Source organism: Gavialis gangeticus, unplaced genomic scaffold (assembly GCF_001723915.1).
Source record: "Gavialis gangeticus isolate Ggan-Ray unplaced genomic scaffold, GavGan_comp1, whole genome shotgun sequence".
Lineage (NCBI taxonomy): Eukaryota > Metazoa > Chordata > Crocodylia > Gavialidae > Gavialis > Gavialis gangeticus.
This window is the reverse complement of record NW_017729022.1, coordinates 119,072,796-119,088,031: the sequence shown is the minus strand read 5'-3', so window position 1 is coordinate 119,088,031 and position 15,236 is coordinate 119,072,796. Positions and strand designations below refer to the sequence as shown.

At 46.5% G+C, this 15,236-nt stretch overlaps 1 protein-coding gene across 2 annotated transcripts in view; it reads left to right on the top strand.

Moving 5' to 3' along the window:
- Window positions 1-15,236, top strand: part of LOC109296603 (ovostatin-like) — a 59,702-nt gene that overhangs the window by 15,180 nt on the left and 29,286 nt on the right. For both annotated transcript variants that reach the window (XM_019516072.1, XM_019516073.1), the window contains exons 8-19: window positions 3,440-3,551; window positions 5,314-5,428; window positions 5,691-5,800; window positions 6,412-6,570; window positions 6,812-7,039; window positions 7,428-7,485; window positions 7,882-8,027; window positions 10,374-10,523; window positions 12,925-13,095; window positions 14,096-14,231; window positions 14,591-14,675; window positions 15,141-15,153. In XM_019516072.1, the coding sequence (XP_019371617.1) occupies window positions 3,440-3,551; window positions 5,314-5,428; window positions 5,691-5,800; window positions 6,412-6,570; window positions 6,812-7,039; window positions 7,428-7,485; window positions 7,882-8,027; window positions 10,374-10,523; window positions 12,925-13,095; window positions 14,096-14,231; window positions 14,591-14,675; window positions 15,141-15,153 (1,483 nt within the window). The remainder of the gene's footprint in view (window positions 1-3,439; window positions 3,552-5,313; window positions 5,429-5,690; window positions 5,801-6,411; window positions 6,571-6,811; window positions 7,040-7,427; window positions 7,486-7,881; window positions 8,028-10,373; window positions 10,524-12,924; window positions 13,096-14,095; window positions 14,232-14,590; window positions 14,676-15,140; window positions 15,154-15,236) is intronic.

Genomic DNA, 15,236 nt, shown 5'->3' with positions numbered 1-15,236 from the left:
TGCAGCATCCTCTCTCCTCCCATTCTGTTTTGTGTGGACAAACTTTCCACCCCCCTGAACCTCACTGCCCAGGCAGTAGTTTTAGCACTAAGCCAACTTCCCCTCTTGCCCCACAGTTGTGATCTTCCTACCTCCTCCATTACAAAATATATGTGAGAAATGTCCGTGCACTCCAGCATGGAAGGTCCTCAGGTCTAGACAACTCCATGGTTACTTTTCCTGTAGGCGCATCAACATGTGATGCTACATCACCACAGCAACACGCTACGGTAACGTTGCACATGTATACATTAGAGCTGTGTGAAACAGCTATGTCTCATTTCAATTTTGGATTTGGCGATTTCAGAGGACAGTCATTCATTTTGATGTTTTAGATCACTGCTCCATTTCAATTGGGCCAAATCTGTTTTGGAGTTTCAACGCTGTTTCAGAGATTCGAATCAGCCAAGGAGAGGCAAGCACAGCTGGGCAGCTGCAGATTTTCCCACAGCTTCTCTGGCTGTGCCTGCCTCTCCCTGGGTGGGAAGAGCCACAAGAGAAGCCCTTATGGTTGCCCTGCCTGGCCCCATCCTCTTCCTAGCCCCAGCATCCTGGCACTTTAAAAAAAAAAAGCCCCATACTCACCGGCTCCAGCAGCGGTGATCAGGTCCTCTGAGGGCTTGTGGCAGAGCCCCTCAGTGCAGCACAGGGCAATAGGGGGCAGCGGAGATCACCCCTCCCCGCCTGACACCCGTGTGGTAGCTGACCCGTGGTGCAGGTACAGTGTGGCTCAGCAGAGCACTGTGCACTATCTGGGGTGGTCCAGCAGTCAGCTGGAGCTGGGCAACACTCAGCCCCAGCAGCCCCAATTCCCAGACAGCATGCAGCACCCTGCTGAGCCACACTGCACCCACACCATGGGGCAGCTGCCATGTGCGTGCCAGGTTGGGGGGTGATTCCCGCTGCCCCCTACTGCCCTGCACTGTACAGGGGGCGCTCTGCCATGAGCCCTCAGAGACCCTGATTGCCACTACTGAAGCTGGGGAGTTGGGGCCTCTTCTTTTTTTTTTTTTTTTTTTTTTTTTTTTTTTTTTTTTTTTTTTGTTGAAATGCCAGCATGCTCGGGCTGGGTGGGGAGGTGCCATCAGGGGGGGAGATTGGGCAGCGGGGGCTGTGCAGGGGGCTCTGCCACATGGCCCCACAGCCCCTGCTACATCCGGTGAGTGCAGGGTTTGTTTGGTTTTTTGTTTTTGTTTTTTTTTAAGGGCTGGATGGCTGGGCCAGGCAGGGGATGGGGCCGGGCAGGGCAGCCATGGGAGCTTCTCCCATGGCTCCCCCGGCTGCGTTTGGCGCAGGGTGCACCGAGCAGACTTGGGTGCTGGCGCTGTCCCCAGCTGGCAGTGACAACCTGCTGTCATCCCACACACAGATCTGGGGGCCCACACCCCCTGGGAGGGCTGTGGGGCTGTGCCGGATTCCTCCCAGGGGGCTCGGGCCCTTGGATCTGCACATGATATGACAGCAGGCTTCCGTCCCTCCCCCAGAGCACTGGGATTGGAAGGGACCTAGGGACAGATCGCAGACACTGGCCAGCTACACAGTCAATAGTTTCTAGGGTCGGAAGGGACCTGAACAGATCATCGAGTCCGACCCCCTGCCCTGGGCAGGAATGAGTGCTGGGATCATAATACCTCAGCCAGATAGCTATTCAGCCTCCTCTTGAAGATCTCCAAGGTAGGGGAGAGCACCACCTCCCTTTGGAGCCCATTGCAGAGCCATAAAGTAATGCCTCGTAATATCAAGCCTGAACCTACTCTCAATCAATTTGTGGCTGTTATTTCTTGTTATCCCAGGTGGTGCCTGGGGGAACAGAGCCTCACCTATTTTCCTCTGGTCCCCCCTGGTGAGTTTATAGATGGCCACCAGATCCCCTCTCAGTCTTCTCTTGCGGAGGCTGAATAGATTCAGGCCCTTTAGTCTATCTTCATAAGGCCTGGCCTGCTGCCCCCTGACCATGCTAGTGGCCCTCCTCTGAACCCTCTCAAGGTTAGCAACTTCCCTCTTGAAGTGCGGTGCCCAGAACTGGATGCTGTACTCCAACTGTGGCCTGACCAGCACTGCATAGATGGGAAGGATCACCTCCCTGGACCTGCTTGTGATGCATCTGTATATGAGATATGAGAGCAGTCCTCCTGCTCCTCTTCCCCTTCCCTCTTCTTAGTTTCTGTTTCCTGCAAGCCCGACTCTGAAACATCCAAAATATCTCTGAAAAATTTTCGATGGTTTTGTTTAGTTTCGGAGCCTTCCATTTAGTTTCAGATTCAGTGTTTCAGACACCAAAATAGGCCAAAACCCCTCCAAAATGAAATGGCTGCTGAAATGTCATGCAGCCCTAGTATACATCCCCAGTATCTCCAGAAAAAGAGATGAGACGTGTAGGAGGTTTAGAGTAGACCGAGGAGTTAGTGAACTGATGAAGAGAGAAGCAAGTATCTTTAAACCAGCATTTAGGGGTCAAAGGACAGGATCAGTGCAAGCAGGGGAAGATTCTGGACCTAGATCCATGTGCTCTTTGATAACCACTCGCTTGTCCTCCCCACTCTTAATAGTCCATGATGGGAAGGAAGTAGCCTCCATGAACATGACTGCAGCCTACAACAGTCCTACTGCCTCTAGCACAACCTCTGGTGTGTGGGGACATGTGAATGGACTACTGCTGCTATGGAGCTGCAGAGAAAGGAGAACAGTTGGCACTATGAGAGAGAGTGGGTGAGGCAAAGAAAGCGTTCAATCAATACATTCAGAAGGAGGAAAATAGACGAAAAAAGAACAGGCAGAGAACGAGAAATTAAAGAGAAAGCAAAGGGGAAAGGAAGGCACCTGTGCGCAGAGAGGGGGGCAAAACAGCAAGAAACTGATGTTTTCAGGGCCCTTCTGGGAAACAGACTGCCCTGGCTGAGGAGATAACAGGATATTTCATTAGGAGGTTTGGGCAGTCAAGACCTCAGGCAATAAACTCAGCTGCCACGTTTGCAGGCATGCAGCAGGAGTTGCATAGGCTGGCATGAAAATCCTCACAGTTGCAATTTGCAAGTAACTGACCTTTCTTTAGGATTCAGGAGAGAGAGCCTATGAAATTACTCTAGTCTCTGGCTTTCCTGGCCCCATGCACTTCTTAGCTCTATGCCTGATACGTTATCTAAGAGCAGCCTCTTGAGTTTGTACTGGGATCACAAAATCATAGGAAAGCAGGGCTGGAAGGGACTTCACAAGGTCATGTAGTCCAGCCCTCTGCTCATCACAGATTCATCCCTGACTAAACCGTCCCAGCCAAGTGCTTGTCTAACCTGCTGCTGAAAACTTCCAAGGATGGCGTTTTCATAGTTCTTCTATGTAGCCTGTTTGAATGCTTTACTACTCTCATAGTAATATTCTATTGCTATGTTTCCTCCTCTGCTAGGTACACCTATGGCCAGCCTGTTGAGGGAACCATCCAGCTCAGTGTATGCCGGAATTTCAATTTGTACGGGGCATGCAAGAAAGACCCAATCTGTCAGGCTGTAACCAAACAAGTAAGATAAACGGTGGTGATACAAGAGACTGCCACACTCCTACCTTCAAGCCTCTCTTCCTTTTCACTGTGATTTCTTCTTTCTTCCTTCCACTCCCCCATTTACTTTTTTTCTAATGCACAGAGCAGTGACCTGGCACTCAGAAAAACTGGGTTCAATTTTAAGTTCTGCCATTGGTCTGTGGTGCAATTTCATGCAAGTCACTTTGCTTCTTTGTACCTCAGTTTCCTCAGTTGTAACATGGACAAATGACCTTTTAAGTGTTTTCTGCAGATGGAAATACCATATGAAAGACAGGTGCATTAGTAGTAGTAGTATCATTATACATTAATAACATTAATAATAATTAGGGTTGGCAAGCTGGGCAATTAACCAGTCAAATATTGCCAATTGACTGGTCAATTGACAGAATGTTTTTCACTGGTCAAAGCTTATAGCAATTTTACAAAAAAACCTACATTTTCTTATGGTTTTCTTGACAGAAATATCATTTTAAAAATTTGTTGACACATTTCTTAATGAAAAATTTGTGCTTTTTCTGTGTATTATTTGAACCTATTGGCAATTTTTCACAATTTTTGACTGATATTTGACCAGTCAATTGGCTAAACTTTATTTGTCCAGTCAAATACCCAGTCTTAATAATAAGCCTGCATGCGGCTACTGCTGCAATTGGTAGCCTTCTCTGCCCATCTTGACAAATGAATACTAATGGTACTTTAACCAGTTTTGATGCACAACTTTTTTTAAGTGCTTTGTGATAGTGTTGGATTCTTTCAGGTGCAAAAAATATTCCTGTTATAGAATGCATGGGCCTAATACAACTTTCTTCCCTGTATTATTTAGGATTGTAGGGGAATTGGTCTACATATTTACTGGTTGAATATTTATCTAATCTGAAGTGTCCATGTGTGTGTAGGCTTCCAGTCATCATAATGAGTAGCCACAGTCTAGACAGAAGTAGTGTGGGTCAAATATTATCCTACATTTGTATTAATATTAGGGAAGAAAAGGGAAAGTGCATTGAATTTGCAATCATTATACATTCATCTGTGATTCTCATGCAACCCAGTGTATTATAACCTGTTTTATAGGGAGAGGGGATGTTGGCCAGGAGATCAGGGTCATGCCTACATTGTGGCAGCAGTGTGGGCCCTAGGTCTTGTGAGCAGATTCAGAAGGACAGCTCTCAAGCAGCCTCTCTGGGTTTGGGGTATACCACTGGAAGCAGGGTGGGTAGGGGGTGGTAGTCCCCAAGGTGGCACAGTGCTACCACCATGTAGATATGCCCTGGCTTATCTTCAACTCCTTGCACAAGGCCATGAGATACTTCCTGCTCAGAAGCAACTAAAATAACTGCTTTCCTAATCCCACCCAAAGGCAGTATTCTTCCCACACCCTCCATTGCTGCCCTCCAGGGTCAAGACAGACTGGAGCTTGATGCAAAGCCTCTGTGTCAGGCTTTTGAAGTCACAGACTTCCAGGCATGGGGCACTACCGCAGGGAGTCAACAGTAGATGTGAGCCCAAGGTGTAAGGAGGGACCTTTATCTAGAAGAAGAGACCTAGTAGCTAAGCCATATGTATGTTGTGTACTGTGGGTTATTACACAGGAACACTGATGTCATTTCTGGTCACTAGACGAAGCTATCACGCTATTGTTTGACAAATTCATTCTCCTAACCACAAAAAGAACTGTTTTTCTTTTTTTTCCTTCACCCCCCTCTCCTCCTTAACTCCATGTCTGTTTTCTTGCTTTTCAGCTGAACAAGGATGGCTGCCTCTCTCAGGAATTCAGCTCCAAGATCTTTGAGCTCAGTCGTTCTGGATACTGGATGAGCCTGGATGTGAAAGCAACTGTCACAGAGAAAGGAACAGGTAAAACTTCCAAGCCACTCAGGAAGGAGGATGGGGCATGGCTGGGGAAGAGGATTTTGCCAGAGCATTCTGCAGTTTGGTGCTCCATGGGTTGAATTTCTGGCTGCCCAGCACAAGGTTCATTTCCTAGAAAAGATCCATTTCATATACATAGGGATCATCTCCAAGGCAAATACTTGGCTCGGTAATTTGACTGGATTCAAGGCAAGTTAAATTCAAGACTAATTATGCCTCATCTTCTCATCTTGGGTCTGTCTCACAGGTGTGCAAATCTCAGACTCTGCCTACGTTCCCATAACCCAGGTGCTGGGCAGCGTGCGGTTTGAGAATATGGATCGCTACTACAAAAGAGGGATCCCTTACTTTGGACAGGTAGGACAGCAGAGAGTTGTACTATATCACAGCATGGTATCCAGGGTGATAGAAATTGAGTTTACCATCTGGTCCAGCAACAGATCCACAGGTCTTTCACCAAGGTCTTCTGCTAAAGCATTTGTTACATTTAAGCTGCATCATTTTGGAAAAAGCGAATTTTTTTATTTAAAAAATCCATTTAACCTTTGGCTATAACTCACCTCTCTGCCTATTGTACTGGGTGGCAAGCTTCCATTACTAAGACTTCCCTGCTTTTTCTGAGGCTTTGCCTATTCTGAGAAGGAGTTTTAGTTTGCTGCACCCCAGGTCATTTAAGGCACATTATGCCGCAGAATTTCCCACCGCGGCTGGAATTAATGAGCAACACACTGCCGAGGCACGCAAACACCAACACCGTTAAAGCGGTGCAGAAGCATTTAGCCTGCTTTAAGTGTCCTGCACACATGCCTCTCCTTTCATCTACACACGGCCTAAGAGTATAAGATGGTAGAGTGGGGAGACAGTCTCCTGGATAGAATACAAGCATATAGAAAACATGCATCTCTGCACTCAGTGGGGTTGCAGGCTGAAAACCTCTTTGACATGGCTGTTATTCTCTTTCCCTTTAGATCAAATTGGTGGACAAAGATGACTCTCCCATCAAGGATGAAGTTGTCCAGCTGTTCCTCAGTGAAAAGAACATTTGCAATTATACCACAGACAACAATGGCACTGCTCAGTTTAAAATTGACACTTCCGAAATGTTCAATCCTGAGTTCAGCCTGAAAGTGAGCACTGAAAGGAAGATTTTTATTTCTTTGAGGGCCACTGTGCTGGTCTTAACCCATGGTATAAGACCCAAAGTCACAAAAAGTCTCTTGTTAGTAGGCACATTCTGCTGTTGCTCACCGCAGCCACTTAGCAGGCTATGGATGAAGTGCCTTATAAATGATTTGTAAATGAATGTGTGTCATTTCTGCTGCCTCAGTAGTAACATAACAGCTTGTTCTTTCTTCCTGCTTTTGTCAGGCAGTATACAAAACCAGTGATGTCTGCCACATGGAAGGCTGGCTGGTACCTTTCTATACTGAGGCCTTTTTCAGCATTCAGCGGTTCTATTCCTGGACGAACAGCTTTGTGAGGATTGAGCCAGTGTGGAAGGAGCTGAACTGTGGCCTAAAGAAGTTGATCACAGTGCATTACATCCTGAACAAAAAGCAGTACAGCGGTGACACCAGTGTGAACTTCTTCTACTTGGTAATCATCTGTGAGAGGCTGCCAGGCTTCTCTGAGAACACTCTGGTGGGGATTTGTATCGCAGAATGCCAAACAGCAGTTCCTAAAGGGCTCGTTCCATCAGGTTATGGATGCCTTGTTGGCAAGACTCCTTATTGATCTGCAGCAGTGTACATCTGGGTGAACAAGTCTGCCAAAGCAGGGAGGGGGCTGAGAAGGTTAAACAGTATTAGGTCTGTAGAAGGGAACCCAACACTTAGGTCTGTAGTGAAGAGCCCAACACTTCACTATGCTAGACCTGACTCCATTTTGAGTCATACATTTAAAGCAATACTCATGGTGTCTTTCTGGTTGCCATTCCTCCTTCCCTGCTCAAGGTTCCTGTCTCATGATTTCTTTCTATAACTAGGGCATGGCGAGAGGCAAAATTATCTTTCATGGCAAAAAGGAAGTCAGCATCAGTGGCGGTGAGCACTGTTGTCTTGTTTTCTTCTTTTTAAGGCAGAAATACTGAGAATTATGCAGCTGAGCAACACTTTGGGGTCAGTGAATGAAGCTGTAACCGGGGTGTCTCTTCCGTTTCACTTACAAGCAGGCACAATGGCATCACCACTTGGAGAAATCTTGAATTAAGTGTGGGTGCTGCTCAACCGGGCAGCCTCTCCACAGAGGGAGGACATAGCCTGTGTCATCTCAGGGTGTGGAGATCCTCAAAAAAGGCAGCAGGGGCACATGGGTGGAGGCATATGGAACAACTCTAGGAACATCCACTGGCCAACTCTCATATGCATCCAACTAGGGCAGACATTATTGGATCATTTCCTGGGCCTCACTGTTATTGCTTTATCCTTTTTCTCCGGCAGATCTAAAAGGCACTTTCCTCATTCCCCTTACCATCAATGAGAAGCTAGCCCCAATCCTCCAGCTCCTGGTTTACACATTGCATCCTGCCAGGGAGATAGTGGCTGACAGTGCCAGAATCCAGATTGAGAAGTGCTTTAAAAACAAGGTAAGGGGATTTGAGGCATTTTCAGAGCCACATACCTTTTTTTGCTATGAGATATCTATGCTGTCCCTACCCAGATCCACACATTTTGGTCTCCTATTCCTTGTTATTCCAGTTTTCTCCTATTACTGCTCCACTAATTTCCATTTTTCCTTCTCATCTTTATGCTTTTTTTGTACTGTCCCCATGCTTCCCATTCCAGCCCCATAATCAATGCTTTTCCTCTCAGCACCCTTAACACAGCTTCTTCCAGGAATCCTTGCATTCCCGAGCTGCATATCCATGTCCTGAACCCTTTTCCTATGCCTAGTTTATCTGTGATGTTTTGTTCTTCAGTGTCAGGAACATTTCTCACCTGTTGGCCAAGTCCAACAGGCCAATTCTGGAAGTTCACAGAACTAGGTGAAACTGTTTAAGACAAATCATTTGCTGAAAAATACCACAATTTGCAAATGTATTAATAGTTTTGGCCATAAAAGGAAAAAAATAGAAAAAAAAACCCCTTAAACATTTATTTTCATAGTTTTTTTAATTAAAATTTTCATTGTTTTCATTTTGAAATGATTTTTTAAAAGAAAAGGCAAAATAGACCCCCAAACGAAGTTGAATGTTTTGTCTGGGGTTACACAAAGTGCTTTAGAAGACCCAGACCAGCTGTTGCCTTTTTTTTTTTGCCCCACAAACAAATTCGTTTTGTGTTAATCCAAAGCAGGTTTTTCTTCTTTTTTGTATTTTTCAGTTTGGCCATTGAATAATAAAATTACTCATCGACACAGACCAAGGACAGATCCTATTACACCTTGGCTGAGTCCCTGAAAAACCTGTTAATGCACCTACTTTTATAACATACCATATACTTAGCCGGAACACTAAGGGAAGAATTCTTTTTCACTTCATGGATGACCAAAGTACAGCTTGTGACCAAATCTGAATTACCCACCTGAAGCACAGGAGAGATTCTGTTACCTTCCCTGGGCACTTGTGTCTCCATTATAGGGGTAGGCTCTCCTTCTGGAGATATGCAGATTTCTCCCTATTCCTAAATCACAAAAGCAGTGAGCAAGAGGAAGACCCACCCATGTTTTGCATTAACTTTTTTCAGGGGTGTGAAAGCAAGGTAGAATAGGATCACGCTTTGGAACCTAAGTCCACTATGATGCCCAGCAAATGGAGTAGAATCTGGTCCATAGTGCTTACCAAATAGCAGTGCTACAAGAGGGTTTCATATAATATGCAGAGCAAGAGCTACTCCAAAGTCTTCGAAGGTTCCTAAATAACTTAGAGGCCTTAGAAAACTTCACCTCTTGCCTAAAACTTTAAACCAGGTGGGATTTTAGTGAGCATTCAAGCTTTAGAAAGGGCTTGTGATAGTTCTAATAATAGATCAGAATACAAACTATGTTAAACTTTCCCAGCTTTGCGGATTTTTTTACCGTTTTCGTTTTGAAGAAAAAGAAATAAAATGCAGTATTGTAGCACAGGTCATGGTAGGACTGATATCTACAAGACCCAGTCCTGTACCAGAACCCCACTGGCCTTGGTGCTGTACAAATATTAGTATGTTTACATTAGTGCCAAACTTGATGCTATCTTACGTTAATTATGATCAGAAGGGCTCTTTATTTATCCACATATAAGTGACAACGAAAGTAGTCTGACAGGTCTTCCAGTAAAAAGTTTTTTTTTAAAAAAGCCTTAATTATGGCATTATTGAATACAAGAAATTTCTTATCAAATGACATTGCTCAGAGGCCTTAAGGCTGATCGTAGCTGGTGATAGAAAAGATAGAGCTTGTAGTCTGATGGCAGCAGAAACATAGAGTTCGTCATAACTCATACATGAGTAAACTCTGTGTCGTATGGCAGTGCTTATGATCAGAAATTAATCTAAAAAGAAATATGACTAACCCACACTACTGCTCCCACCCCTGCCCCAACCTTTCTCTTCTGATGCCCTGTAAAAGTCATGGATACATTTATTTAATCCTTCCAGCTGCTCTGAGGGCCAGTAGGGACCTTGGAAAATGGCGATATAGGGCTGGAAGGCCTGTCTCATCCAATCCTCTGCATCCTGACAACACCTGTATTAAAAGGGTTATATTTCTGGGGCGGGTGAAAAGTCCAGTGTTGCCTGTTGGTAGTGAAGGAAGGAGGAGGTAGGAGCCTTTGTATGGCCTTTGTGCTCAGGTGTGAGAAGGAAATCCAGGGAGAACCAGCTCTGTGGTGAGGCCTTTGTCCTGCCAGGTGATGGTAAGAAGTCAAAGGCCTGCTCCTCTTGCACCAAAACTCACATTTGCACAGAAAAGACACTCCAGAGGTGTGTAATTGACCCTTTCTGCTCAATCCCAGGTCCAGCTGAAGTTCTCTCAAGAAGAGGCGCTCCCAGCCTCCAATGTCAGCCTCCTTATTGAAGCCGCTGCCAACTCCCACTGCGCACTGCGGGCTGTGGATCAGAGTGTCCTGCTCCTGAAGCCTGAGCAACAGTTGTCTGCTGAGACTGTAAGCCCTAGAGTCCCTTGCCTTATGCTGTCCCAGAGTTGCCGTCTTTCAATAGGTTCCCATCTCTCCTTGATTTCCCCTACCCTGTGCAACACCACTGTCTCCCTCTCCATTTGCTCTCTCTGTGTCTGGTGATGGTTCTTCCGTTACTAGACACTTTCTGAGAGGCAAAAGGCCTTACCACCTGTCAATAAGGAGAACCTGATGCTTCCTATCTGCTTATGCTCATCCAGTGGCCATGCTGGGGAGCATGTCAGATTTGCCACAGACAGACGCAGACATTCATGTCTATTACTACAAATTTCTCAAAAATTCTTACCGATAGAAAGTTTGACTGGGAGCTGGAGTGCTCATAAGTTTCAGCCCCCTGTCTGGAGAGCTATGCAGGTGAGCTGCTCCCTGTGCTACCCCTGCCCTTAGGGGAGCCCACTACTTGACAGTCAGCCCTCTCCCCCACCAGAGAAGGGGGTAGGCTGTTAATAGGCATTCCCTGGCTTTTAAATCATCTCATATACAGCCCAGATGGGCTGCATATGGGGTGATGTAAAGCCCGAAGTGCAGGGACATGGGGCTGGGGACAGCTTCCATAACTCCAGCTCTAAGCTCTTGGCTCCCAGCTTTCATAACTCTGGTTCCCAGCTGTTAAACTTCCATTTGTGGTGCCAAACTGGGCAGGACACAGGACATTTAAAGCATGACTGGAGGCAGAGAAAGCCTCCCAGCCCCAGTTCTCAGCCCCCAGTGCTTTGAAATTCATGCTTCTAGCACCTAGCTGCATGCCAGAGACAGTATTTAAAACCAAAGGCCTTTAACCAGGATTGGGGACAGCCTTTCCCAGCTTGATTCCCAATCCCTGGGAATCTTCCTAGCCCAGGCAACCTTGCAGTCATGGCACATGGTTTTCACCCCCCTCTCCTCTGCTATGCACCCCCCCCCCACACACACACACACACACTTCCCATTGGAACAGAAGACATGCAGAGGACTAGGCAGGGGCTGGACAAGAGAAGTGCACTCTGGGAGGGTTTCTGGCTCAGAAGAATGCTGATTGGTGTGACGGGAAGCAGAGCTGCCTGACAACTTGCTCCTGGGCAGGCTGTCAGGGAGCCAGTGTTCCCAAGTAGATGATAGGAGAGCACAGGACTGTGGGATACTGGATGTCTCTCCCAAGAGAAGCATACAGGTATTCAGCTTAGATCTGGAGGAAGATCTTCATGATAGGTAACTGATCTAACCTCATGTGGAAAAGCCATTTTTCTTCCACAAGAAAGCCTTTGCATATCTGTACACTCTCCCTTTTGTGCAGGAAAAAAGTCTTTTCTCCCAACACAAATGGGGTTTCAGTGTGGCAACTGTTTTGGGCTCCTGTCTGCCTTCCACAAACATGTAACCCTTGTTGCCTAACCATCAGTAAGGGGAGGCAGGTCACACCAAGGTAGGAGAGAGATTTCCAGCAAAAGAGTGAAAAGTAAGAGCCAGTCAAGACTTGCTGTAGCCAGAAGTTGGATCTTCCCCACAATCAGCCTCCATCTTTTCACAGTATCATCTAATGATGTTCTTCCCCCCCTTAGAAATTGCCTAGGTCTTACAGTATGTACTGAGTTGGACTATCCATGGCAGCAGTGTGTCCTGGCTGGGACGTTCCCATGCTTGCCTTACCTAACTTCTCCCCTTGGCACCCTCGAAATCCAGCCCCAGTCCCAGTGGCTGCTCTTAGCAACACCAGAACATCTTCACCAGCATTTCTGGGTTTGGAGAATGCTAGCAGGAGCACATGGCTGGAGCAGATTTGGGGCCATCCCCTCTGGTACATGCTGCCTGTCAGTGTAAACACACCCTAAGACCTAACACAAAGTCACTTGAGTGACTCCATGGCAGATGATCACAAGTCAGGCGTGTGACTACCCCAACAAGTCAATAAGGGTGGTAAGGGTGGCCAGAATGTGGAATAGACTCCCAAGGGAGGTGGCACTTTCCCTTACCTTGGGGGTCTTTAAGAGAAGCTTGGATAGGCACCTGGCTGGGATTATCTGACCCCGGCGCTCTTTCCTGCCCAGGACAGGGGGTTGGACTCGATGATCTGTAGAGGTCCCTTCAGACCAAACATCTATAAATCTATGAATCTAAGAGCTACTAGAGCTGGGAGGCTTCTGCTACTTTGTGAGTACCTCATAGACAGAAAAACCTAGGCAAGCTGAAGAGAGTCCAGTAAGGAAAATTACAAAAAAAAGGGGAGAGGTTAAGAGACCTGTATGTATTATCTCTGAAGGAACCTTGTAAGCCTCAAGTCTGAAAAGGGCAGGCCATTGTTCTGTATAACTGCCATTACCTGGTGTGTGAACTGGTGCTTACCCCTTCCTCCCCACACACACAGGGTTCTGGGTTTGTTTTATCCTCTCAGGTGTACAGCCTGCTTCCCTTGCAAGATTTGTTTGGTTACTACTACAAGAATCTCAACCTGGAAGATGACCGCAAAGACCCATGTATTCCAACAGACAACATCTTTCACAATGGCTTGTACTATACACCTGTAACCTCTAACTTGGGCCCTGATGTCTATCTGTTTTTCAAGGTAATTGTGCTGAAATTGGCCCACCCTGGACTGCCACCAGGTTAATAGCAGAAAGGGAGGGAGTAAAGAAACAGTTTCTAATGTCTTCATTGGTTTTCTTCTGCAGAAATGATGAAATACAGGAAGAATCTGGTGTTTGGTATATAGGCACACCCTTATCTGACTAGCCCCTCTATGCTTAATTCTTCAAGCATGAGAAGCTGACTGTGTTATTACAATTATGAAGCCCAAAGTCAGGGAAGTGGCAGGGGAGAGACAGTTCTGCCTTTTGGAGGACTCCTTGTGTCCTACTGTTATGTAATTGGCCTCTCGTCCAAAAGCAGTGACAGTCTCCCTCTGGAAACAGTGAATACCCTGTTGCAGCAGAAAAAGCCCTGGAGGGAGTAATCCTTCATTGATCTGAAAGACAGAGGCAAGATAGCTGGACTTGGATTTGCTGAAAAGTGGCTCCTTTCTGAGCTGCTTTACATTAGTTTCCCAACTGGCCAGCAGGTGTCTTTGCCCTACAGGGCTCAGAACTGGTGGTAGAGATGATATCTGTTATTAGACCAACTAGATTTTTGCAAAAAAAAAATCTTTAGTTGCAAATTTAAAAAAAAAAAACAACTCTAGCTGATCTAATAAAAGATATCACCTGTACCACCAGTTCTGATTCCTTTTGCCTCTAGACCAATACAGCCACAACCTGGACACCTTTCCGCCCTAAAACTTCCTTTTCTGGAGCATTGTCTGTTTGTAGTGGATGTGCTCTAATTCTGTGGCACATTCTGCATTTCTAACATGCAGGGAATCTGCATAGACAACACCAAAGACCCCACAAAATGCAGAGCAGAGACAAGTTGGGCCTATGCCAGGGGGACATAGGCTGTCCTTCAGATGGGCATAGGCCACTTGGAGTGTTTAGCACTGTCAGAATGTCTACTGGAAAAAAAAGGGCAGAGCTGGTTTAAGCCTGTGCTAAGAAACGGAGGTTTCTGAAGTATTTGTTTTGGCTTTGAAGGAGATGGGCATGAAGGTTTTTACCAACTCACGGCTTCGGCAGCCAGTGGTGTGTGAGAGTGAGCGGTACAGACCTGAATTCCTTTCCCGGCCTGGTGTCGCAGACTTCTCCCTTGTGCACAAGGCTGGACTGTCAGGTAGGTAATTTCAGGGTCTGAAAAGACTGCAAGCACTTCTTACTCTTGACCTGAAGTTGCATTCTGTACCTGGTAAGAGAGGTGTCCACGTTCTAAAGCAGTACTGCTACTGGCTGCCATTGTCCTTGTCTCACTGAACTGAATAGGTCACAGAAATCTGTCCATCCCGAGTAAGTGCAAAGTTCCTGGGTAGGGCAGCAGAGGCAGAGAGTTGCTTTCCACAGTTCCCATCTCACCATTTTTAGAAGTAAACTTTGGGGTGTCAGTTTGATCCAGAACACAAGGGCAGAGGCCACGCTGCCATGATGCCTTTTCTGAATACACCGGGATTGACCAAGCTCCATCTTCTCCCTGAACAGGGGCGGATGCTCGAAATGCAGCAGTAATTGAGACGGTCCGGAAGTTCTTCCCTGACACCTGGTTGTGGGATCTACTCCCAGTGGAGTGAGTCTTCCTTTCCTTTTCTCCTCACCTCCTTTCAAAAGAGCTGTTGAATCTACACCCACTGCTGCCCTGAAAAGTGCCAGGAACTTGTTCTTTTGACCACTCCTGCCTGGTGACAATATTTAAGGTTCCCAGTGCATGTTCCCCACAATCCCCTGATGGGTTGCACCCACCCTTACGTGGCAGGAGTGTCTGAAGTGAAGACTCAGGACTGGGAATTGAGTTCTGGGTCCCATTCTAGTCTCTTCCCCTAAACTCCTATGCTGTTTGGGCTAAATGGCAGGCAGAGGGATTTACCGAGGGCTCACCTCGAAGGACCTGGGTAATGAGCTTGGTGCACTCAGACATGAGAAAGTCTCAGCCTGCAGCCTGAGCTGGCTTTTTCATAATCTGCTGTCTGTACTGAGTGCTGTAGCATATACACCTCACTTTCTTTCCAATGTGCTCTCTGCCCATTCTCTTCAGTTCTACTGGAAAGGCCACAGTTAGTCAGTTTTGCCAAGAGGTGATCATGGGATACCAGATTGAAGGCTTTTTTAAAGTCAAGATACACAACATCAA